The sequence below is a fragment of the Dreissena polymorpha genome, chromosome 3 (assembly GCF_020536995.1).
Source record: "Dreissena polymorpha isolate Duluth1 chromosome 3, UMN_Dpol_1.0, whole genome shotgun sequence".
Classification (NCBI taxonomy): domain Eukaryota; kingdom Metazoa; phylum Mollusca; class Bivalvia; order Myida; family Dreissenidae; genus Dreissena; species Dreissena polymorpha.
Window position 1 is genome coordinate 131,915,721 of NC_068357.1, and position 26,030 is coordinate 131,941,750.

General features: G+C 36.0%; 1 protein-coding gene across 50 annotated transcripts in view; it reads right to left on the reverse strand.

The window, feature by feature from the left end:
* Nucleotides 1–1,361: 1,361 nt before the first annotated feature.
* The window catches only part of LOC127871497 (uncharacterized), a 30,156-nt gene continuing 5,487 nt past the window's right edge, over nt 1,362–26,030 (reverse strand). The window contains exons 3-9 of one of the 50 annotated variants that reach the window (XR_008045416.1): nt 22,375–22,527; nt 21,241–21,359; nt 20,412–20,590; nt 4,683–6,412; nt 4,509–4,537; nt 4,393–4,450; nt 1,362–4,223 (exon numbers count right to left, since the gene is read on the reverse strand). Coding sequence is in view for 1 of the 50 variants with exons in the window: in XM_052414475.1 (XP_052270435.1) it covers nt 6,220–6,412; nt 20,412–20,590; nt 21,241–21,359; nt 22,375–22,527 (644 nt within the window). In the remaining 49 variants the exon portion in view is untranslated. Of the gene's footprint in view, nt 6,413–20,411; nt 20,591–21,240; nt 21,360–22,374; nt 22,528–26,030 lie in introns of all 50 variants that reach the window. The other 49 variants (XR_008045413.1, XR_008045409.1, XR_008045405.1 and 46 more) reach the window with 49 other exon arrangements.

Below are 26,030 nucleotides of genomic sequence, written 5' to 3' on the forward strand. Positions count from 1 at the left end.
TTCTGTGACCATCAGTCTTAACTCCCTGACCTCAACATCAGTAAAACTTACAAGCCCCTGTGACCATCAGCGTTCACTCGCTGACCTCAACATTAGTTAATCTCACAAGTCCCTGTGACCATCAGCCTTAACTCCCTGACCTCAACATCAGTTAATCTCAGACGCCCCTGTGACCATCAGCCTAAACTCCCTGACCTCAACATCAGTAAATCTTACAAGCCCCTGTGACCATCAGCTTTAACTCCATGACCTCAACATCAGTTAATCTCATAAGCCCCTGTGACCATCAGCGTTAACTCCCTGACCTCTAACGAGCCCCTGTGACCATCAGCCTTAACTCCCTGACCTCATCAGTAAATATTACAAGCTTCTGTGACCATCAGCCTTAACTCCCTGACCTCAACATCAGTTAATCTTACAAGCCCCTGTGACCATCTGCCTTAACTCCCTGACCTCAACATCAGTTAATCTTACAAGCCCCTGTGACCATCAGCCTTAACTCCCTGACCTCATCAGTAAATATAACAAGCTTCTGTGACCATCAGCCTTAACTCCCTGACCTCAACATCAGTTAATCCCACACGCTTCTGTGACCATCAGCCTTCACTCGCTGACCTAAACATCAGTAAATTTTACAAGTCCCTGTGACCATCAGCGTTAACTCCCTGACCTCAACATCAGTAAATCTTACAAGCCCCTGTGACCATCAGCCTTAACTCCCTGACCTCAACTTCAGTTAATCTCACAAGCCCCTGTGACCATCAGCCTTAACTCGCTGACCTCAACATCAGTAAATCCCCACAAGCCCCTGTGACCATCAGCGTTCACTCCCTGACCTCAACATCAGTTAATCTTACAAGCCCCTGTGACCATCAGCCTTAACTCCCTGACCTCAACATCAGTTAATCTCACAAGACCCTGTGACCATCAGCGTTAACTCCCTGACCTCAACATCAGTAAATCTTACAAGCCCCTGTGACCATAATAACTCGCTGACCTCAACATTAGTTAATCTCACAAGCCCCTGTGACCAGCATCCTTAACTTCCTGACCTCAACATCAGTAATCTTAAAAGCCCCTGTGACCAATAGCGTTCATTGCCTGACCTCAACATAAGTAAATCTTACAAGCCCCTGTGACCATCAGCGTTATCTCCCTGACCTCAACACCAGTTAATCTTACAAGCCCATGTGACCATCAGCCTTAACTCCCTGACCTCAACATCAGACCAACCATCCGACTGTTTGATGATTAAAGCAAAGCAATATATCCCCACATCGGTTACGGGTGGTGGTGGGGGCGGGGGGAAGTAAACTCATGATTAAAAGAGAGAAACACAAAACATAACAAATAAACAAACATATCAGTATTTTTTTATATCTCTGTTTATCATATATGTTACATCATACATTGGTGTAGCACACCAAGCAAATACAATTACATTAGTGTATGCAAGCAAGGAAAGCAATGTTTACCTCATTTCAAGAAAAAATATAATCTTTTTATCATCAGTAATCTACATGATTGTCAACATCTTACAAAACAATTTTTAAACAATAAACACATTGGGAAATTTATAAATACATCAACAGGTCTTTTGTCATAAACTTAATTTATATTAGTTCATGAGCTTGTATGGCAGAGGGCATCATACCAGGGTGCAGGATGATGTGACTTTGTGGAGTTCCCCTTTTTAACTTTATTGGATTTAAACATGACGGTAAGTGGTTTTTTATTTCAAATAACTTTTTAAAACAATTTTTCTTAAGGATTTCAATTAATGCATAAAAGACAGATTTTTATGCTGCTTATGGCAATGTGAAATACATAAGAATTACTTTATTTGATAAGCCTGTGTTCTTGTATAAAAAAAACGATTTTGAACTACACAGCTTTTCTTCACGTAACGTGAAATTTTGTCAACTGTCGATTGCAGACGTATTCAAGGATTATTCTTATACCTTAAGACATCGGCACAAACTGCAAGAAAAACTGTCTTTTATGCACTAAACATTTTTGCAAATGTAGTTCAATAACTTAAGATATTTGCAAAAGTAAAGTTTTTAACGGCGTTATTACATTCTGTCCAGCCTGAGTGTAAACCCCTGAAAACCCCTTTGATTCTGCACCCTGATACCAGGACTTTAAACAGTCATGCTTGAAATATCCATGTTAGACATAGAGAGTGGCTATAGACAAAGATTAAAATAATTGTCATTAGCTTAATCAAAAGTCAGGTTTTAGGTAACCACTTCATTGGAAGACTAGCATAGGCAAGAAAATTTGAGGTACCAATTTTGCTGTTTTCACAAGTGAAACAAATCCATCAGGATGTGAAGTAGTTACAGTTCAACTTGTTTATACATTTAAACATTCTAAAAGCTGTTATTTCAATTTACAAACCATACATTTAAAGTAAACATGGGACAAAATTGTTACAAAACCAGGTTTTCAATTTGAAAAGTCTGATAAAGGGAGACAATTCAAAATGTGCATTGTTACCCCCCTTGTGTTAAATTCAATATATTTTTACTCGAGGCGATCTTGATTTAATTTGGAACAAGAGGGCCTAAAGGCCCAAAGTCGCTCACCTGAGATAACAAGATATTTTCGGGATGAATCTTCTGACCAAGTTTCAGGAAGATCGAACAGTAAATGTGGCCTCTAGAGTGTTAACAAGATTTTACTATAGTCATATATAGCCATATAAGGAAAAATGCCCCTCCCCTTGGCAGCCATGCTTTTCAAGCAAAGGTTACCATTCTGAACTCATGCAAGATATCAGTGGGACAAATCTTCTGAGCAAGTTTCATGAAGATCGGAAAATAAATGTGGCATCTAGAGTGTTAACAAGGTTTTACTATAGCCATATAAGGAAAAATGCCCCGCCCCCTTGCGGCCATGTTTTTGAACCAACCAACATTATTTTTAACTTGTCCAAGATATTATTGGGATGAATCTTCTGACCAAGTTTTATGAGGATCGGACAATAAATGTGGCCTTTAGAGTGCTAACAAGATTTTGCTATAGCCATATACGGAAAAATGCCCTGCCCCTTGGCAGCCATGTTTTTCAAGCAAACGTCACCATTTTTCGAACTCATCCAAGATATCATTAAAACCAATCTATTGACCAAATTTCATGAAGATTGGACGATAAATGTGGCCTCTAGAGAGTGTACAAGGTAAATGTTGACGTCGTACAACGGACTACGGACAGAAGGCGATCAAAAAGCTCACCATGAGCACGTTGTGCTCAGGTGAGCTTAAAAAAAAGTCTGATAAAGGGAGACAACTCAAAATGTGCATTGTTACTGATTGTTCATAGTTACGCCCTTGTTTCAAAATCAATCTATTTTTAGTTGTGGCGACCTTAACCTTGGAGATATCAATGTAATTCTTTCGTACGACACAAAGTCCAATGATGGTGAAGAAATGGGCCAAATGATTTTAAAATATCACAATGAATGACAGTTATGGCCCAGACAAGCTCATTTATGGCCATTTTTTACCTTTGAACTCAAAGTGTGACCTTGACCTTGGAGATATCGACGTAATTCTTTCGCGGGACATACCATCTAATGATGGTGAACAAATGTGCCAAATGATTTTTAAATCTCACAATGAACAACAAAGGTATGGCCCAGACAAGCTTGTTCCGCCCGCCTGCCGACATTCGCCAATCTAATAACCAGTTTTTTCCTTTAGAAAACCTGGTTAATAATAAATTGGTAACAAAAGCGCCTGAAAGGCCCCACTTCGCTCACATGAGATACAAAGGAACTTACCTGTTCTGTGTACCCATCTGTGTAGCCCATGATGTCATAAGAACCGATAATTTGACCAACTTTCATAAAGAATGAACAAAAAATGTTTACAGCTCTAACAAGGTTTTACTATAGCCATATAAGGATAAATTTCCCACCCCCTTTGGGCACAAATATGACTTGAAACGAATCATGTATAGGACTTTAGAAGAGGGTCATCCAAAGGAATATCTCTGTTAAATTATTTTGAAATGCAGTCTGTGGTTTCTTTTTAGATTCTCCACAAATAAAATAAGTTTGGTAAAAAAAAACAACAGAAAAAGAGGTTTTTGAAAATTACCCTAATTTTCCAGACTAAAGGACGCATCAGTAGCATTTTTAAGGATTCATGCTTCACAACAGACTTAGGCTGACCACAATAGCTCAACCTTGAGCCCACTGACCACAATAGCTCAACCTTGAGCCCACTGACCACAATAGCTCAACCTTGAGCCAACAGACCACAATAGTTCAACATTGAGCCCACTGACCACAATAGCTCAACCTGAAGCCAACTGAACACAATAGCTCAACCTTGAGCCAACTGAATAGCTTAACCTTGAGCCAACTGACCACAATAGTTCAACCTTGAGCCCACTGACCACAATAGCTCAACCTTGAGCCCACTGACCACAATAGCTCAACCTTGAGCCTAGTGACCACAATATTTCAACCTTCAGTCCACTGACCACAATAGTTCAACCTTCAGCCCACTGACCACAATAGCTCAACCTTGAGCCCACTGACCACAATAGCTTTACCTTGAGCCAACTGAACACAATAGTTCAACCTTGAGCCCACTGACCACAATAGCTCAACCTTGAGCCCACTGACCACAATAGTTCAACCTTGAGCCCACTGACCACAAAAGCTCAACCTTGAGCCCACTGACCACAATAGCTCAACCTTGAGCCCACTGACCACAATAGCTCAACCTTGAGCCCACTGACCACAATAGCTCAACCTTGAGCCCACTGACCACAATAGCTCAACCTTGAGCCCACTGACCACAATAGCTCAACCTTGAGCCCACTGACCACAATAGCTCAACCTTAAGCCGGACATTCAGTGCAAGCTTGGCTCAAGCTCATAAGACTTCATATTATACTCTCTTCAGTGAACAGTCAACACGTCACAGATATTATTTGGAATATTTAAAACAAATATTGGCATAAACACTGCTTATCAATTATGTATGCAACATAATAGCATATGCTTCAAACAACATTTCTTCCTAACAAATAATAAACTTAACATTATAAGACTGTATGACATGCTAAACTCACATATTCTGAAGTAACATTCACACTCAAAACATGACATTCATGTTTCGTGTGATATGCAAATGTACATGTTATAATTTCTGATCATGTTTAAAACATCATTGTTAGACTTAAGATGCACATGATAATGGAAACAGGTAAATCCACCGTTCATCTATAATGGTTCATGCAATGAACCAGTTTGCATATTTACTTTCGGACCAACAAACCTGAATAAAGCACTTGCAGGAAAAATTGCAGACTCATTGTCAGCATTGTCTGCTTTATTCCACCTCAAAAAGAGACAACTCAAACATTGAAAGAATTTGTACTTTCTGCTATCATTATACTCATTATGGTCCTTCCCCCAGTAGTAAATCAAGAGTTGATCCACAATTGTAAAAATAAATAATCTTAAGTTATTTAAGTTAAATAATTAATTTATGTTAAAAAAAACAGACAAAGGGCCCTATCTCTGCCAAAACAAGTTGCAAACTAAATTCCTTGCTTTACAATCATAAAACATTAACCCTTTGCATGCTGGGAAATTTGTCGTCTGCTAAAATGTCGTCTGCTGAATTTGTAAAATAAGCATTTTCTTCATTTTTTTTTCAAAGAATACTATCAGAATAGCAAACAGTTTGGATCCAGATGAGACGCCACGTTCTGTGGCGTCTCATCTGGATCCAAACTGTTTGCAAAGGCCTTTAAAATTCGGTTCCCGCACTGAAAGGGTTAAAGTAATTCAACTGTGAAAGTTGGGTGGAATTCCGCTTACTAATTAAACTTGAAACCACAAGCTTCAGGAAATACATATTTTATAGTGGAAAATAAACACACAGAGCCATAATATGCCCAAATCCTTGCAGCACTAATTCCTTTCTTTACAAACATCTGCTCATCACAGTTATTAAACAGTGAAGGTTTGGGAGATATCCATCCATAAATTAAATTAAAGAGCAGTTGAAAACAAAAGCGTCAAGACCTATACATGTATGTACAAATGGTTAAATTCACTGTTTAATGCCTCCACCTTTGTGATTATGATTAAATGGTTATAAAGACCAAATCATTATTATTGCATTTGTTTCTACGCCGTTCTCCGCCTTTCAGGTGATGTACACAATACGGTAATTTACATCAGATCTTGGCTCAGCTCCTGTTGTTTTCCCTTTCCATGAGGTCGTTGGGGTGTATCCCTGCAGAGTTTAAGGTGGGCCGGGGACAGTTGAGGCTCCAGTCATACTCATTGTACTTGACGTCCACGGGGGACACCTTTTCCAGCTTGGTCAGCAGCAGGTGTGCGCGGTCCTGGACAGACTTCTCCAGGTACGGCACTGTCCATCTTGGATGAACAGGGTGAAAAAGAATAGACAATTAGTAAAATTGTAACATTTTACGATACTGTCAATGAATATAAATATCATAAAACCAACATTTTACACTTGTACATGATACTCTAATGGAAAAATACTAGTATGATATGTGTTTGTATTATTATAACACAATAGCATTAGTGTCGCTTTTAAATTGTCAAATTTTCTTCTAAAGATGCCAAGGTACGTAACTGTTCTAAGAATATTGTCCACTAGGTTTCATAATTAACCTGACGCTTCATTCAGCAGCCATCAAACCAGAAAAATCTTTTTATCAGTCAAGGTAATAAATTAACATGACATTGGAATATTTGTGACTCTTTCTTGAGTGCTAGCAAGCATTTTCTTGTCATAAACTTAGTGACCTAGTTTTTGATCCCACAAGATCCAGGTTAAAACTGTGCAGTGATATCATTGAGACAAATGTTTTCAGCTTGCTTTTTGAAGAATGGGCAATAAAGTTGGCAGCGAGATTGCTCACAAAGCAAATGTTGACGATGAAGAAAAATAATACACAAAAGTCTACCACAAAAGTTCAGCATCAGCACTGCATTAAAAGTCGTTTAATTGTCATTTTAGGTCTGTTTTTATGGTACTATATAGGTAGACTCACTATTACAGTAACAGATAGTTCATTTCTTGCAAAAGACAAAGAAAAACAAGAGCAACGCCTTGCGGGTGCAGACCGCTCATCTATTTTCTTTTTAAAGGTGAAGGGACTCTCAATTTCAATCACAAAGGAGGGAGGGGTGGAGTGAAGAGGGGTGTATAGTGTGGGTGTGTGGACATTTATGACATTATCTTCCAAAAATGCCAAAAAAAAAATGCAAAAAATAAAAATAAAAAAATTCGGGGGTGGGGGGGGGGGAGGGGATTCTTGGGTGCGATGGTTCAGGTTTTTTTTACCTTATATAACAGACTGCCGAATATGGGCGTCTTCCCTCACCAAACAAAGCTGTTTTTTTCCCCTTTCAGAAACAAAAATTCCCCCCTTATAAAAAAAAAAAAAAAATTATTATTTTTTTTTTAATAGAAAGATGTGTCTCATGATTATAATATCTCAATTCTTTTTCAATTAAATCTTGCCAAACGAAATAAATTATGAAAAAACAATGAATATAGTGCAAAAATGTACAAATGTATTGTAATCATGAGAGAGTAAGTAAACAAATCCCCCAAAAAGGGAAACGCCGCGAAAATTCCCACGCGCACAATTTTTCCCCAAAGTGGAAAATCCCGCATAAAATTTCCCCCACATAAGGGCTAAAGGCCCCTTCCCCCACAACCCCAAAAAAACCCTGTGGTTGGACGGAATTTCAAAAATAAAATTAAAAAAAAATATATTTGTGTTTTTTAACCGTTTCAAAAAAAAAATGAGGGGGGGGGGGGTGGGGTGGGGGGGGGGGGGGTAAGTGTGAGGGTGTGGTGGTCATTTGTGAGATGATCTTTAAAAAAAAAGAAAATACAAGATGTGTTTGTGAAACACAATGTCCCCCTATATGATGTTTGACATTGTAGGATGACCTTGACCTTGTGAAGGATGACCTTGACCTTTCACCACTCAAAATGTGCAGCTCCATGAGATACACATGCATGCCAAATATCAAGTTGCTATCTTCAATATTGCAAAAGTATAAATAAAATAAGCGATTTGGGCCACATATATTTGACCTCTGACCTTGAAGGATGACCTTGACCTTGACCTTTCACCACTCAAAATGAGCAGCTCCATGAGATGCACATGCATGCCAAATATCAAGTTGCTATCTTCAATATTGCAAAAGTATTCATAAAATGAGCGATTTTGGCCACATATAATTGACCTCTGACCTTGAAGGATGACCTTGACCTTTCACCACTCAAAATGTGCAGCTCCGTGAGATACACATGCATGCCAAATATCAAGTTGCTATCTTCAATATTGCAAAAGTATTCATAAAATGAGCGATTTTGGCCACATATATTTGACCTCTGACCTTGAAGGATGACCTTGACCTTTCACCACTCAAAATGTGCAGCTTCATGATATACACATGCATGCCAAATATGAAGTTGCTATCTTCAATATAGCAAAAGTTATTGCAAAATGTTAAAGTTGGCGCAAACAGACAGACCAACAGACCAACAGACAGACCAACAGACAGGGCAAAAACAATATGTCCCCATCTACTATAGTGGGGGACATAAAAATTATGGGGGGGGGTATTCGGGGGGGGGGGGGGGGGTTTGGGTAAAGTCTATTGTGGTATGTCAGGTAAGAGTAGTTTTGTCAAAGTATCAATTAAATCTAATCATAAATAAAGAAGTTATGGCATTTTTATCAAAATTTAATAATTTGACCTTGAGAGTCAAGGTCATTCAAAGGTCAAGGTAAAATTCAACTTGCCAGGTACAGTAACCTCATGATAGCATGAAAGTATTTGAAGTTTGAAAGCAATAGCCTTGATACTTTAGAAGTAAAGTGGATCGAAACACAAAATTTAACCATATATTCAAAGTTACTAAGTCAAAAAGGGCCATAATTCCGTAAAAATGACAACCAGAGTTATGCAACTCGTCCTTTTACTGTACCCTTATGATAGTTTGCAAGTGTTCCAAGTATGAAAGCAATATCTATGATACTTTAGGGGTAAAGTGGACCTAAACACAAAACTTAACCAAATTTTCAATTTTCTAAGTATAAAGGGCCCATAATTCCGTCCAAATGCCAGTCAGAGTTACATAAATTTGCCTGCACAGTCCCCTTATGATAGTTAATAAGTGTTGCAAGTATGAAAGCAATGGCTTTGATTCTGTAGGAATAAAGTGGACCTAAACACAAAACTTAACCAAATTTTCAATTTTCTAAGTATAAAAAGGGCACATAATTCTGTCAAAATGCCAGTCAGAGTTACATAACTTTGCCTGCACAGTCCCCTTATGATAGTTAGTAAGTGTACCAAGTTTGAATGCAATAGCATTGATACTTTCTGAGAAAAGTGGACCTAAACGCAAAACTTAACCGGACGCCAATGCTGACGCCGACGCCAAGGTGATGACAATAGCTCATAATTATGTTTTCAAAAAATAGATGAGCTAAAAATAAAAACAAGCTGAATTTTGATTTTAAAATTAATATTATGAATGGGTTTCCACCCTTTAAAACTGGACTTATTCTTTTACAAAAAGAGGAAACATAAAATCTTGCATGACTACCAATTCAAACAAGGGCTGTTTGTAAAACATGCATGCCCCCCATATGGGCTGTCAGTTGTAGTGGCAGCCATTGTGTGAATACCTTTTTTGTCACTGTGACGTTGACCTTTGACCTAGTGACCTGAAAATCAATAGGGGTCATCTGCCAGTCAAGATCAATGTACCTATGAAGTTTCATGATCCCAGGCCTACGCGTTCTTGAGTTATCATCCGGAAACCATTTTACTGTTTCAAGTCACTGTGACCTTGACATTTGACATAGTGACCTGAAAATCAATAGGGGTCATCTGCCAGTCATGATCAATGTTCCTATGAAGTTTCATGATCCTAGGCGTAAGCATTCCTGAGTTATCATCCTGAAACCATTTTACTGTTTCGAGTCACTGTGACCTTAACCTTTGACCTAGTGACCTGAAAATCAATAGGGGTCATCTGCCAGTCATTAGCAATGTACCTATGAAGTTTCGTGATCCTAGGCATACATGGCTAAAAGTGAGGAAGGTTGAAAAAGCCTGAAAAAGCCGAAGGCCCCCGGAAGCTCCTGGAAAATAGCATTTTAGATGGCCAAGGAATGCACCATCCTGGCTTTAAATTTGAAACAAAAATTAAGTCCATAAATTTATATTAGAATTAAGAATGAGTGAGAAAAAGTCTATCTTATACACCATATTGCAATTTTTATACAGCTGTAGACCATTTTTTGTTTCTTGTCTTTATAAGCTTCAAAACTTACCTTTTACCAAAAACAAATATTTAAAGGTAAAAATTCAAAGAATTCAAATCAGAACCAATTGATTGAAACTTTACACATATCACTATATCTATTTTTAAAAACACAAAAATATTGCTTGGTGAAGACACACATCATTTTATGGATTGTTGGAACACATTTCACTATACACTATAAACACACCCTGATGATAGAAACTTGATTGATAACTAATTATGGAAAACAAATATCACTACAATTACACTTAATAGCAGCGCTTCTGTTAGCTTTTTTAAGTTGGAAGTCCTGACTTCCAAGCCAAAAAATTTGGACGCCCCAGACATAAATTTTGAAGTCTTACTTTTATTTCAGAAGTATAATATAGGTACATGTTCCAACTCTATCCATTACCCGATAATCCAGTGTTATTACATTTTCTATTTTCAAAACCAAAATACAGCCAATATTGACGTCCGCCATTTTACGCAAGTGAATATAAACATGCATGCCCCCCAAATGGGCTGTCAGTTGTAGTGGCAGCCATTGTGTGAACACGTTTTTTGTCACTGTGACCTTGACCTTTGACCTAGTGACCAGAAAATCAATAGGGGTCATCTGCCATTCATTATCAATGTACCTTTGAAGTTTCATGATCTAAGGCCTAATTATTCTTGAGTTATCATCAGGAAACCATTTTACTGTTTCGAGTCACTGTGACATTGACCTTTGACCTAGTGACTTAAAATCAATAGGGGTCATCTGCAAGTCATGATCAATGTTTCTATGAAGTTTCATGATCCTAGGCGTAAGCATTCTTGAGTTATCATCCGGAAACCATTTTACTATTTCAAGTCACTGTGACCTTGACCTTTGACCTAGTGACCTGAAAATCAATAGGGGTCATCTGCCAGTCATGATCAATGTACCTATGAAGTTTCATGATCCTAGGCGTAAGCATTCTTGAGTTATCATCCGGAAACCATTTTACTATTTCAAGTCACTATGACCTTGACCTTTGACCTAGTGACCTGAAAATCAATAGGGATCATCTGCCAGTCATGATCAATGTACCTATGAAGTTTCATGATCCTAGGCATAAGCATTCTTGAGTTATCATCCGGAAACCATTTTACTATTTCGAGTCACTGTGATCTTGACCTTTGATCTAGTCGCCTGAAAATCAATAGGGGTCATCTGCCAGTCATGCTCAATGTACCTATGAAGTTTCATGATCCTAGGCCTAAGCGTTCTTGAGTTAGCATCCGTAAACCATATGGTGGACGGACCGACCGACGGACGGACCGACATGTGCAAAACAATATACCCCCTCTTCTTCGAAGGGGGGAATAATAACTACAGCTATTTTGACAGAAAACATGTTGTCCACATTGCCCATTTCGATCCTTTATAAAAAATAGTAGTGCATAGTCATAATCTTATATTTCAGGTTTCAATGCAAATTCGTTGAATTGATATCCCCCACCAATATGCTTCTGGACACAAAAGTTTTCTGGATGGATGGACAACGCCAAAACAATCTAATCGTTACACATATAGATTATTATAAAATAAAACTTTTTTATGTGTACTAAACTAGATATAAAAAGATATAAAAAATAAAACTAAAACTGCATAAACATTCTGCTTTAGAAACTCTGCATCATACTATATCTACATGTATTGCATTTTTATGATTAATTGTTATTGTGATGTATATTATACACAATGTAACTTATACCTTCAATTAAGTACTTGTACATACGATGTTACAATATCGTGGTGTAAAACCTTCTTTTAACAGAAAAAACAACACGCTATTAAAACAATTAAAACGATTACTGAACACATATTCAAAAAAACAAATAGTCTAACTACATTGGCATTACAATTAATATTTTTTTATTCACATTACCTACACATGATTATACACAAATTGATTGAAGTGAATAGCTGGAAAAATACTCTTGTATTAATAAGTAAAACGCCACAACTGCTTGTACAGTAAATACTTACATGTATAGAAAGAATGAATAGTAATGGGTCGCTAACACCCTTGTTTGGAACGATTCTTTTTATAATAAAACACGTCAACAAATAATAATTTGGTAGCACTAAAAATGAATCTTTTGACAAAATTGAATGACTGGAAGCTCTCTGACTGGTTCAAATCAACTACTATAAAGTAAAATGGAAACAGTAATATTATCAATGAATGTTAAAGGTTTAGGTAATAAACAAAAGAGAAATCAATTTTTCGAATGGTTAAGAACTAAAAAATTTGCGTTGTACCTATTGCAAGAAACACATTCGACCGAAAGCATAGTAGAATCATGGGAACGGGAGTGGAAGGGACAAGCCTATTTTAGTGGCACGAAATCAAACAGCGAAGGAGTAGCAATCCTCATTTACGATACACTGCCAGTAAAAATATTAAATTACAAAGAAATTATACCGGGTCGTCTTCAAGCCTTAACACAAGAAATCAATGAACAAAACCTTACGATTATTAATATTAATGGGCCTAACAAGGACGACACCCTTCTTTTCAAAACTCTAGCTAAATTCTTACAAGATACTAACGAAAATATTTTAATCGGGGGTGACTTTAATACTGTTTTAGACACTAATTTAGACAAGAAAAACTGCCGAGCCAATACACATAAACATTGTCGAGATAACTTAAATAAAATTATAGACGAAAATAATTGAATCGATGTTTGGAGAATGCATAATCCTAATAAACGTCAATTTACATGGCACTCTAACGGTAAACCGCCAATTTTCAGCAGACTTGACTTTTTTCTTATCACAGATACATTATGCAATATAACAAAAAGCTGTATTATTCAAACAGGATATAAAACAGATCATTCAAGTGTGATATTAAAAATGAATTTCATATCACAAAAACGGGGACCTGGTTATTTTGAAATAAACAACAGCCTTCTGTTAAATACCGAATATAAATCACTAATTAAAAACACATCGCAAGAAGTTTTAAACAACAATAAACACTCAAACGCAAACACTAAATCGGAATTGGTAAAAGGAAATATTAGAAATGTAACTATGAAATTTGCTAGTCAAATGAAAAAAGAAGATAATCAACAAGAAAAAGAACTAATTCAAGAAATAGAAGCTCTTGAACAAAACTTGATACGTAAGGATAGTATAGACACAGAAGAATTATCAAATAAAAAAATGTTATTGGATAATTTAAGAGACAAAAAAATCAACGGTATATTACTGCGATCAAAAGCTATATACGTTGAAAGTAATAAAAAAACAGTGCTTTTTTCACAAACCGAGAAAAAAGACACGCAGAGAAGAAAACTATTAAATGTATAAAAGTAAATGATAAATTTATAACAAATCAAAATGAACAAGGGCTGTTTGTAAAACATGCATGCCCCCCATATGGGCTGTCTGTTGTAGTGGCAGCCATTGTGTGAATACGATTTTTGTCACTGTGACCTTGACCTTTGACCTAGTGACCTGAAAACCAATAGGGGTCATCTGCGGGTCAAGATCAATGTACCTATGAAGTGTCATGATCCTAGGCAAAAGCGTTCTTGAGTTATCATCCGAAAACCATTTTACTATTTCTGATTACTGTGACCTTGACCTTTGACCTAGTGACCAGAAAATCAATAGGGGTCATCTGCCATTCATTATCAATGTACCTTTGAAGTTTCATGATCTAAGGCCTAATTATTCTTGAGTTATCAGCAGGAAAACATTTTACTGTTTCGAGTCACTGTGACATTGACCTTTGACCTATTGACCTGAAAATCAATAGGGGTCATCTGCCAGTCATGATCAATGTACCTATGAAGTTTCATGATCCTAGGCGTAAGCATTCTTGAGTTATCATACGGAAACCATTTTACTATTTCAGGTCACTGTGACCTTGACCTTTGACCTAGTGACCTCAAAATCAATAGGGGTCATCTGCGAGTTATGATCAATGTACCTATGAAGTTTCATGATCCTAGGCCCAAGCGTTCTCGAGTTATCGTCTGGCAACCACCTGGTGGACAGAGCGACAGACCGACTGACCGACAGACCGACATGAGCAAAGCAATATACCCCCTCTACTTCGAAGGGGGACATAAATATTAACAGAAGAAGTGAAATTCTATCAATCCATATATCAAAAACAGTATGATAAAACATCAAATATTGATTTCTTTAACACACCGATAAACCGCCTTAATGAAAACAATAAAAATATGTGTGAAGGTGTCCTTACCGAAGAAGAATGTTATAATGCCTTAAAGGAAATGAAAAATGACAAGAGCCCAGGCTCAGATGGACTAACGGTAGAATTTTATAAAACCTTTTGGGATGACATTAAAAAAACTTTCATCGAATCAATAAACTATTCATTTATACACGGACATCTAACTGACTTTGAAAAACAAAGCATTATATCACTAATCCCTAAACCTAACAACGATACCACTATTATAACAAATTGGCGACCAATATCATTACTTAATGTAGACTACAAAATAGCTACAAAAGCCATCGCTAATAGAATTAAAAAAACTATACCCTCAATAATAGCACCTTCACAAACAGGTTTCATAAAAGGAAGATATATGGGGAGAATGTCAGACTAATTTTCGAAAATAATCGAATACCTTGAAAACAAACAAATACCCGGTCTTTTATTCTTTTCAGATTTTGAAAAGACATATGATACTTTAAATCATGAATTTATGTTTAAGTGTTTACAGCATTTTAATTTCGGCGATGATCTTATCCGTTGGGTAAAGCTGTTTTACCATGATATAAGTAGTATTATTATGAACAATGGATACATGTCGGAAAGTTTTAAGATAAAAAATGGCGTTAGGCAAGGTTGCCCTCTCTCATCGTCCCTGTTTGTAATTTGTATCGAAATATTGTCTAGTTATATTGAAAAAGACCAGAACATTAGGGGTATTGTTGTAAATAATATAGAAATAAAAACAGTCGCTCTTTGCAGACGACGCAACTTTTTCCAACAACTGTGAACAAAATTCTTTTGAAAATTTGGTCAATTTAATAACACAATTTGGGAAAACATCTGGATTAAACCTTAACAATTCAAAATCAACAGTTTTAAGAGTAGGGCTTTTCAAGAATACTACAATCCGGTTTTGCAATGATCACAAATTTATTTGGACATCAGAATCTGCAAACACTCTTGGGTTATCCTTTTATAATTGTAAAATAAAAAATATGTCCATGAACATAGAACAGAAAATACGTGGATTCAGTAATTGTCTTAAACAATGGCACCACAGAAAATTGACCTTACTAGGGAAAATTACAGTAATAAAAACATTCGCCCTACCAAAACTAGTATATCCATTCACTGTATTACCAAACCCTCCTAAACACGCCATACAAAAAATAACTAAGGAATTTTTTAACTTCTTATGGGATTGATACCCGACAAAATAAAACGCAGCAGAATAATAATGATAATAATAAATATACAAATGGAGGCCTTAAATTAACAGACATTGAAATGTTCCTAAATTCTATAAAGGGATCATGGGTTAAACGACTGCTTGCAGAAAATAATAGTATGTGGAAGTGTATATATGATACAATCCTACAGAAATACGGAGGAGAATTACTATTTGAATCAAATTTACAAGCTAAAGATATGAAACGTATATGTAAAGACAACAAATTATTAAAAAACATTATTCAAGGATGGAATACATGTTAAAATTGCTATAAACACAAATTCAGCAAACATATTATATGGAATAATAGTAAAATACAAATTGAAAATAAAACTTTGTACTGGAAAGATTGGCAGGCCAAAGGAATCGTATTTGTCGATCAGTTTATTGACTTTCGCACAAAGAAATTTTATAGCTTTACTGATTTCAAATATATCTTTAATGCATCAGACAATGACTTTCTTAAATACAATAGTCTTATAAATAACATACCAAAAGACATATTGGAACTTGTAGACGAGCGTTTTCTAACAGGATCAAGGAAAAAAACATTACTAGATATAATAAAAACTTCGTACCAACCAAATAAATTTTTATACAATCTTCAGCTATCTGAAATAAAAAATACAAATCTGAATGCGGAAAATAGATGGCAAAATATTTTTCAAAATAAAGAGTTAAATTGGGTAAAGATATACACGCTAGTGTTCAAAACTTGTACGGACAATAATTTAAGATGCTTCCAATATAAATATATTATGCGTTTAACTGCTACAAAGACATACCTCTTTCGGTGCAAACTAACAAACTCTAACTTATGTGATCTGTGCAATGAATACGATGAAGATATTGAATACTTGTTTTGGAAATGCCGGGTAGCACAACATTTATGGAACAGATTAGCGGACTACATGTATGATAAAGGCATTTTATTATATTTTAACTACAAATTAATTTGTTTTGGACAGATGGGATATAATAAAAACATGCAAACAATTAATTTCATCATTTATTAAATGAAATATTATATATTTAAATTGAAAACAATGCACCAACCATATGATTTCAACAATTTCCTTACATTCCTAAAATAACGCTTTGATATAGAAACAAGAAATAGCCCGAAAAAACGATAATCTCGAACAATTTAATACAATTTATCAGAGATTACTTGACGGTCAGTTTTGAGCTTCCAGCTTCTCCTTTTTTTATATTTCTTTCTTACTTTTTACTTTCTTTTGTTTACTCTTCATATTGCAAAAAGACATAAATAATAACCTATGGTTAAACCACAATTGTCACTATTTTTCCATGCGGAGTGGGTATATTTTGAAGAAAAAATATTAAAAAACAACAACATTCTTTTGTACGTGCATATGCATCCATAACTGTATTGTATCTTCTTGAAGGAAAAAATGTTTTGCAATGTATGCACATGTATAATGTTTGTTTTTTTTAGTTATATTAAATTATAAAAAAACAAAACAAAACAATCTCATCCAGATAAAAGGACGAATGGACAAGTTTCATGGCTCTGGCTCATGTGTTAATGGAGATAAAGATCTAAGCTTATATTAAAAAGGAAGGCGGAGGGATATTGTTTTGGAATTGTCTGTCTGTCTGTTCGGCACTTTTGTGGAGGAGCCATATCTTGGAAGTGCTTAGGGGGATTTCATTGAAACTTGGTATGAGTATATATATGGATAAGAGGATGATGCACGCCAATTGGAATTGTACACCATCAGTTAATAACGGAGTTATGGCCCTTTGTATCTTGAAAAAATGCTTTTTAATATGAGCTTAAAGCTTTATCTCCATTAACACATGGGCCGGATCCAGGAAACTTGCCAATGTTGTTCTCAATCATCTGGGGGTGCTTCACATTCAATACCCATAATCATAGGGGCCAAGGTCGATGTCACACATTGAGGTCAAAGGTCACAAATTTGATAAGTTTTTTATTATTTTGTCATTCCTTTACTATGCATTAAGGGATTGTCTTTCATTTATTGGTAAATAAGTAAATTCCTTGATTTTGATATCCTTTGCCGAGTAATTTTTGTTCATTGATGGATGAACATGGCAATAACTGCTAAATGATTCCTGGATCCGGCCCATGTGTTAATGGAGATAAAGCTTTAAGCTCATATTAAAAAGCATTTTTTCAAGATACAAAGGGCCATAACTCCGTTATTAACAGATGGTGTACAATACCATTTGGTGTGTATCATCTTATTATCCATATATATACTCATACCAAGTTTCATTGAAATCCACCACAGCACTTCCAAGATATGGCTCCGGACACAAAAGTGCCGGACAGACGGACGGAAAGACAGACGGAAAGACAGAGAACGCGTAAACAATATCCCTACGCCTATGGCGGGGGATAAAAAGTGTAGGTAAATGGTTCTTGTGCATGGCAATTGCCCTCATAGAAATTTATGTACCCACAAAGTTTCATATTGAAATCTTGTATCATATCTGAGATATACCCCTGAAATGTTACAACATACGAAAAGAACAAAGGGAAAAAACTCTTATTTAAGAAAATGTAGGGTTATGGTTTTAGTGCATGGCATTTATCCTCATTGATATAAAGAAACCCATGAAGTTTCATGTTTGAATCATGAATAGTACCTGAAAAAAAACACTGGAAAGTTTGTGACAGACGGACATCATACAACAAGACTATTGCCAAGCAATATTGTCTCCTACCGGCTCCACCATTGTCAGAAATTCCACCATTGTCAGATTTTTTTATATTTGTTGCCATAGCAACCAGAATTGTTGACGTAGGAACAAAATGAAATGAAGTGCATAATGCCCATATTGCCATCTATCCATGTTTCAAGTTTCATGAAAAAGTTTCAAGAACTTTTTAAGTTATCGCAGGATCCAGAAAATCCCAATTTTCAGCAGTATTGTTAGTCTATTTCTTTCCATAGCAACCAAAATTTTTGACGTAGGAACAAAATGAAATGACGTGCATAATGCCCATATTGCCCTCTATGCATGTTTTAAGTTTCATGAAAAATTATTATGAACTTTAAAAGTTATCGCAGGATCCAGAAAAGTGTGACTTACTGACTGACTGACTGACAGACAGACAGAGCGCAAACCATAGGTCCCCTATGGTGTAGGGGACAAAAACACCAAACGGGCAATAACTCTTATTATAGAAAGTAGGAGTTAGTGCTCAAATTGGGTACCTGAAAAAACCCGGATCTGAAGTCAAAAAAATACCCGTGAATCCGGGTCAAAATTTCTGCGAACGATACCGGTTCGGGTCGCAAGCTTCTTAGTACAAGATCACATGTTGAATGTGTAGTCATATCATCTCTTTTAAACAAGTGAAGTAAAATCACACCATTTATCAGTTTAAGCAGTGTTATTATTACACATTGTAATAAATGAGTAGAAGTGACGCACCAAAGGCAGAAATGTCGAGTTTAATTTGTTATTCAGATCCCAAAATGGCGACGTTAAAAAAACGAAACTTGAATTATAAAATACATTGACTCCAACGTAGACAATGCAGTTAGAGCTTACAGTGAAACTTATTTTGTCTACTCTCTTCAAAATAAGACAAGTTTTATTTTTGCTTGACAGATTGTTTTTGCTATACATACACTTAAGATCGCTACTCCAAGTAAAACTTACCTTATCTGATTAATTTCAACATCGTTGTGTAAACTTGAAGTGATATTATGGGCATCTTACAGTTTATAGGTGTCTATCGGAACCGTTGTTTATTTTTGGTGTTTTCACTTCATATACACTTATATTTGTTAATGCAGCATCAACATACTAAAACAATAACCCGGAAAGAGAAAAATAATGCATTTGAGTATCAACTGTACTTTCGTTTTGACAACTGTCAACAGAAATGATTCGTTGTAGGATGTGAATCTAAATCTAATTTTAGTGCAGATTCGTTCAAAGACACTATTTTGTTTTACGGATCATTTTGGCTTAGAGGACTGGGTGAGTCATGTAAAATATTGAATATAATATATATTTTTATAAACAACTGGTAGCAAAATGAGTTGCAGATAATTGGTCAGTAACCATATTCTAACTAACTCTTTTGACTGTTAATTCGTTCAGTTCAATTAAACAGTGAAAAATGCCCATAATATCTCTTTAATCAATAGTTAAATGCATTTCAGTATTTCATTCATAATTAAATAAATTAAAACAATAAAAAGTATAATATTCTAAATAATATACTTGACGAACTGTTGAATATTTAAGAACGCTAAACCATGCTATGACAATTAATGTAGTTTTATTTTAATTATCTGACCCGACCCGAATTTTCTCGAGTATTTTTATTTTGACCTGCCGACCCGACCCAAAGAATATTTTTGACCCGTGCGAGCCCTAGTAGCAGTAGTGTAGGTTTATTTTTATTGTGCATGGCATTTCTCCTTTTTGATACATGTATGCATTACACCCATGAAGTTTCATGTTAAAATTCTACATAGTCTCTGAGATCATATGGAAAAGTTTGTGAAAGGCAGACGGACTTACAGAGGGATGGACTTCTGAACAACCCAAAACAATATCCCTCCGCCTTTAAAACGCAATACATACTTCATCACATCAATGTCTGTGCGTCCAAAGTCTTGCGAGTACCACTGGAATATTTTTGAGAGCCAGATCTCGTTGGTTTCTGTGAACATTGATACTTCCTGTGCACAGAAACTCCTCGTGGCTGCATCCAGGGCCTGATCTAGGTTCTCAGCAGAATACACATTGATGGCAGGACAGGACTGGAAATGTACGACAGATTTGCATGTTTGCCGTTATTTAATTAGGATTCTGACTACTGAATTAACTTGTTACCACCTAGATAAGTATTTTGACGCATTCAAAGTCCCTAAGGAAATTAAATTAAATTTAAGACCTTTCTTACTAAATTCAAGTTTTAAAGGCTTCATTTCCAACCCTTACATACTGATGAGCAGCAAACAGCATAAAACCTGAACAGACTGCGAGTTACTCACAGGCTGTTCTGGTTTTATGCAGTTTGCACATAGCCATTTTCACTTTGCTTCTGAGTAGGAAAGGGTTGAACCAATGCATGTTTATGTGAACTGATTAAGTTGTCATGTGGATGAAATTTATTACATGTGATAAGATGTAAATCATAAATGTCTTTCCTTGCCCATTGAATGTCACAAAAGGCTATTATTTTTCAGAGTACATATTTGGATACATAGTTTACAGATATTGAAAACTATTTAAATAAAGTTTGAATAAAGTTTGTGTAACCGAGTAACAAGCTACAAGTCTATTATAAAATTAGTCACTGCATTAATACTTCAATAAAGTTGAATAATTTATTTATAACTTATATATTTTAAAATGTAAAGTGAGGTTTATGATAGCTGCAAAGATTCAGAAGAAACCCTACATCTACCTTGGCACCACAGACTAAAGCAAAATGTATTCTAGGATCCAGTTCGTTCACAATAAACTTCAATCTTGGATCATCCGTCTTGAATGTAGGTTCAATTGTGCTAGGGTGACCTCGGTTTCCTGAAACATATTTTCCAAAACCACTTAAAATATCAACAAGGATTTACAATTTAACTATAACTAAGTTATAACTATATAAATTATTTTTTTATAATGACAAGTTCCTCACAACACAGAAGTCATACAGTTTTGAAGCAAAAGAGGGATAATGAAAAGAGGCCCTGATGTCCTCACCTGAGACCCAAAGGACCTGAACTGTTTTTATCATTAAAGAATGCCTCCACACATCATTAGAAAAATATTCTCATCAAATGAGTTGCGTTTTGAGAAAACTGGGCATAATGCATGTGCATAAAGTGTCGTTCCAGATTAGCCTGTGGAGTTCGCACAGGCTAATCAGGGATGACACTTTCCGCCTTAACAAGATTTTTGGTAAGAATGGACTTCCTTTAAACAAAAAATACCATAAAAGCAGAAAGTGTCGTCCCTGATTAGCCTAAGCGGACTGCACAGGCTAATCTGGGACGACACTTTACGCACATGCATTAAGCCCAATTTTCTCAGAACAAGACACAAATATAATGAAGATTAGGCAAACAAATACATCTCTAGAGTATTCAGAGCGTTTGAGTAAATTTGACCAAGTGAACTAGCTTTTTTTATAAAATGAGACCCAGTTACAAACTCGGTCAAGATATCAGGTCAATGTCCTGGGCAAATTTCATACAGCTTGAGCTAAAATTGTTGCCTCTGGGGTGCTCAGAAGCACAATAAGTGTGGCCTCTAGATCGTTAGAAAGCTTTATCTTTAATTTTACCTAGTAATTTTAGACCCACACTCGATCCAGTTTCGATTTAAGATATATCATTTAGACAAGTTTGTAAAGATTGGGAAATAAACATGGTCACTCGAGTATTCACAAGCTTGACATAGTTTTTTATCCCTTGTGACCCAGTTTCATTAGAATAAATGTTCTGGCCACGATTCATAAAGAATGGACAATAAATGTGTTTTCTAGGGTGTTCACAAGCTTTTTCTGTAACTTTGCCCAGTATCTAGTTTTTCTTTCTATCACCTCTGAGGATGCCATGCTCCACATCATCCAGGCTGTAGACAAGGCCACCAATGTTGTAGCAAGTTGTGGCCCAGAAATGCTTCACCTTCAACACGGACTGGGGTAGCTCTGCCAGGGATGCCAGACCATGTATTGTCAGAGCATTGTAGATGTCTTGTCACATGTGAAGGAATGCTAATACACCCACAGGTCATGTCTCTTCATACCACATTTTCTCTATTTAACAAGAAAACATTTCTTGGTACATGTTATACCCTAAAATTGCTTTTTTTATTAATATCTACACGTGACTGGCCTATAGAAATACTTCATTTTCAAAACTTGTTTTCCTTGTTCTTGCCATTAATTTAAGGGTGCATGTTAGCTACCAACACACACAATTTTATTGTATAACCTTAATACATACTCAAGTTTTTTAAAGCAAAACAGCTTTTTAATTCTGAGTAACAGTGGCCTTCACCTTGACCCAACTGGTCCCAGATGCAAATCAAAGCTATGTATGCATGCAAAGTTACCTACATATACAATAACAAGAGATGTGTTTGTCAGAAACACAATGCCCCCTAATGCGCTGCATTGATATTTTTTTTACCTTTGACCTTGAAGGATGACCTTGACCTTTCACCACTCAAAGTGTGCAACTCTATGAGGTACACTTTCATGCAAAATATCAAGTTGCTATCTTCAATATTGCAAAAGTTATAGCCAATGTTAAAGTTTTTGGACAGACTGACAGACGGACAGTTCAACTGCTATATGCCACCCTATGGGGGCATAAAAAACCTCATACAAACTCAAGATAGAGAGCAGAAAAAGTTTGTTGATTTTTAAAAAGAATTATTTTGTTATAAGAAAAACTGATCCCAGATGGAATCCTGCTACTTTAGTAACTGTAAGGACGTAATTTTTCTACACATGTGATAATGAATGTCTGACACACACATGCGTTTTGAGTTTGTCAATGAGTAAATAGTTTTCTAGTAAACAAGAGGGCCAAGATGGCCCTAGTTCGCTCACCTGAGAGGAGTCGGTTCATTCAATCTTTACCAAACATCAAACTTGACCTAGATATTGTCCAGACAAACATCCTGGTCAAGTTTCATCATTATTGAACCAAAACTCTGGCATATGGAGTGATTTTGTTTTTGTAAGATTTGACCTGTTGACCTATATTTTGAGTTGACCTCCCTTACCAAACATCAAATTTTGCTTACAAAAATAAATATGACCAAGATTCATAAAATCTGACACAAAATTGTGACCTCTAGAGTGTTTACAAGGATTTTGTATAAAATAATGAAAATTTGGACAATCTAAAGGCAATAATTATGGCATTAATTATGTGATATATATAAAACCAATCTTTTCACCAAGTTTCATGATGATTGGGCAAAAAATGTGACTTCTAGAGTGTTCACAAGCTTTTTTTACTATATAAACATGAGAAAACTGCCCCCCCCCCCCAGGCAGCCATGTTGTTCAACTGACCGGAACCATTTTCAAACTCAACTCTCATATCAAGGAAACAAATGTTCTGACCAAATTTCATGAAAATTGGGCCAAAAATGTGACCTATAGAGTGTTCACATGTTTTCACTATATACATATAGAGAAAAATGCCCCGCCCACTGGCAGTAATGTTTATCACCGAACTGGACCATTTTCGAACTCGTCTGAGATATCAATAAAACCAATGTTTTGACCAACTTTCATTATGATTGGGCAAAAATTGTGACTTCTAGAGTGTTTACAAGGTTTCTCTATAGCCAAATAAGGAAAACTGCCCCCCCCCCCCCTCCTGGCAGCCATGTTATTCAACTCACCGGAACCATTTTTGAACTCAACTCTCATATCAAGGAAACAAATGTTTTGACTAAATTTAATGAAAATTGGACCAAAAATGTGACTTCTAGAGTGTTCACATGTTTTCTTTATATACATAGATAGAAAAATGCCCCGCCCACTGGCGGCCATGTTTTTTTCACTGATCTGGACCATTTTCGAACTTGTCTGAGATATCAATAAAACCAATGTTCTGATCAACTTTCATGATGATTGGGCAAAAATTGTGACTTCTAGAGTGTTTACAAGGTTTTTCTATAGCCAAATAAGGAAAACTGCCCCGCCCAATGGCGGCCATGTTTTTCAACGGACCAGAACCACTTTTGAACTCAACCAACGTTTCTCTAAGACAAACATTTTGACAAAGTAACATGAAGATTGGGCATGAAATGTGACTTAAACAGTGTTTACAAGTTTTTTCTTTTTTTTGACCTAGTGACCTAGTTTTTGACCCGGCACGACCCAGTTTCGATATTGACCAAGATTTCATTAGGACAAAGCTTCTGACCAAGTTTCATGAAGATCGGACAATAAATGTGGCCTCTAGAGTGTTTACGAACAAATGTGGAAGGACGACGGACAAAGACCGGTCTCAAAAGCTCACCTAAGCAATCAGGTGAGCTAAAAACGATAAATTTGTCTTTGGAAAATGCTAATTTCCATGAAATGCGACCTATGTGTTGAATTATTTTCACGTTAATTGACAAAAGAGCGAACAAAACTGTAACAGAGATATGCCAAATTATATAATGAATGTCCTTAAAAATTTTACTTTTAACACATAGTGTATTTCTGTGTTAAAAGCATGTGTTTGCAGGACGGGTATAAAATTTTATGGATAAATCCAAACTGATATGAAAATTGATGTGGATGATAACCAAACTCAAAATGAATAATGCACAAACTGCGATGTATTGATTAGTTTCAACAAACATCAACATTCATTTATTTGTTATTAGTGAAATCAATTTCAACTGAACTTGCATACATATATATATATATATATATATATATATTGAGATTAGATGCAAAATTTTGCATTCCACGTAACAGAGATACCATAACACGTGTTCCATGTCATTTTAGATAGGATGAAAAGCATAGGAATTTAAAAATGTCCCTACTTATTATTTAATCACTTGATTTAAAGGGGTTCCAGTCAAAGCTGCAGTCTAAAGTGGCTTTTGCCCCGCTGATTCATGTATTTGTCACCATATTAGATGTTTTGAATATTATTTGAGGCATTACTGATCTGATTCATTGTACATTATATCAGAAAGATTGCATTGAATGGTACACAAATATTTAAGGGCCATATAGACGGCTAGTATAGCATTTACTTTCGAAATATATTAACATATTGAAAGAACATTTTAAATGATTTCTCAATACACAGACATAGATATTAACAAGGGCTGTTTGTAAAACATGCATGCCCCCACATGGGCTGTCAGTTGTAGTGGCAGCAATTGTGTGAATACGTTTTTTGTCACTGTGACCTTGACCTTTGACCTAGTGACCTGAAAGTCAATAGGGATTATTTGCCAGTCATGATCAATGTACCTATTAAATTTCATGATCCTAGGCCTTATTATTCTTGAGTTATCACCAGGAAACCATTTTACTGTTTCGAGTCACTGTGACCTTGACCTTTGACCTAGTGATCTGAAATATAATAGGGGTCATCTGCCAGTCATGATTAATGTACCTATGAAGTTTCATGATCCTAGGCGTAAGCATTCTTGAGTTATCATCTGGAAACCATTTTACTATTTCGAGTCACTGTGACCTTGACCTTTGACCTAGTGACCTGA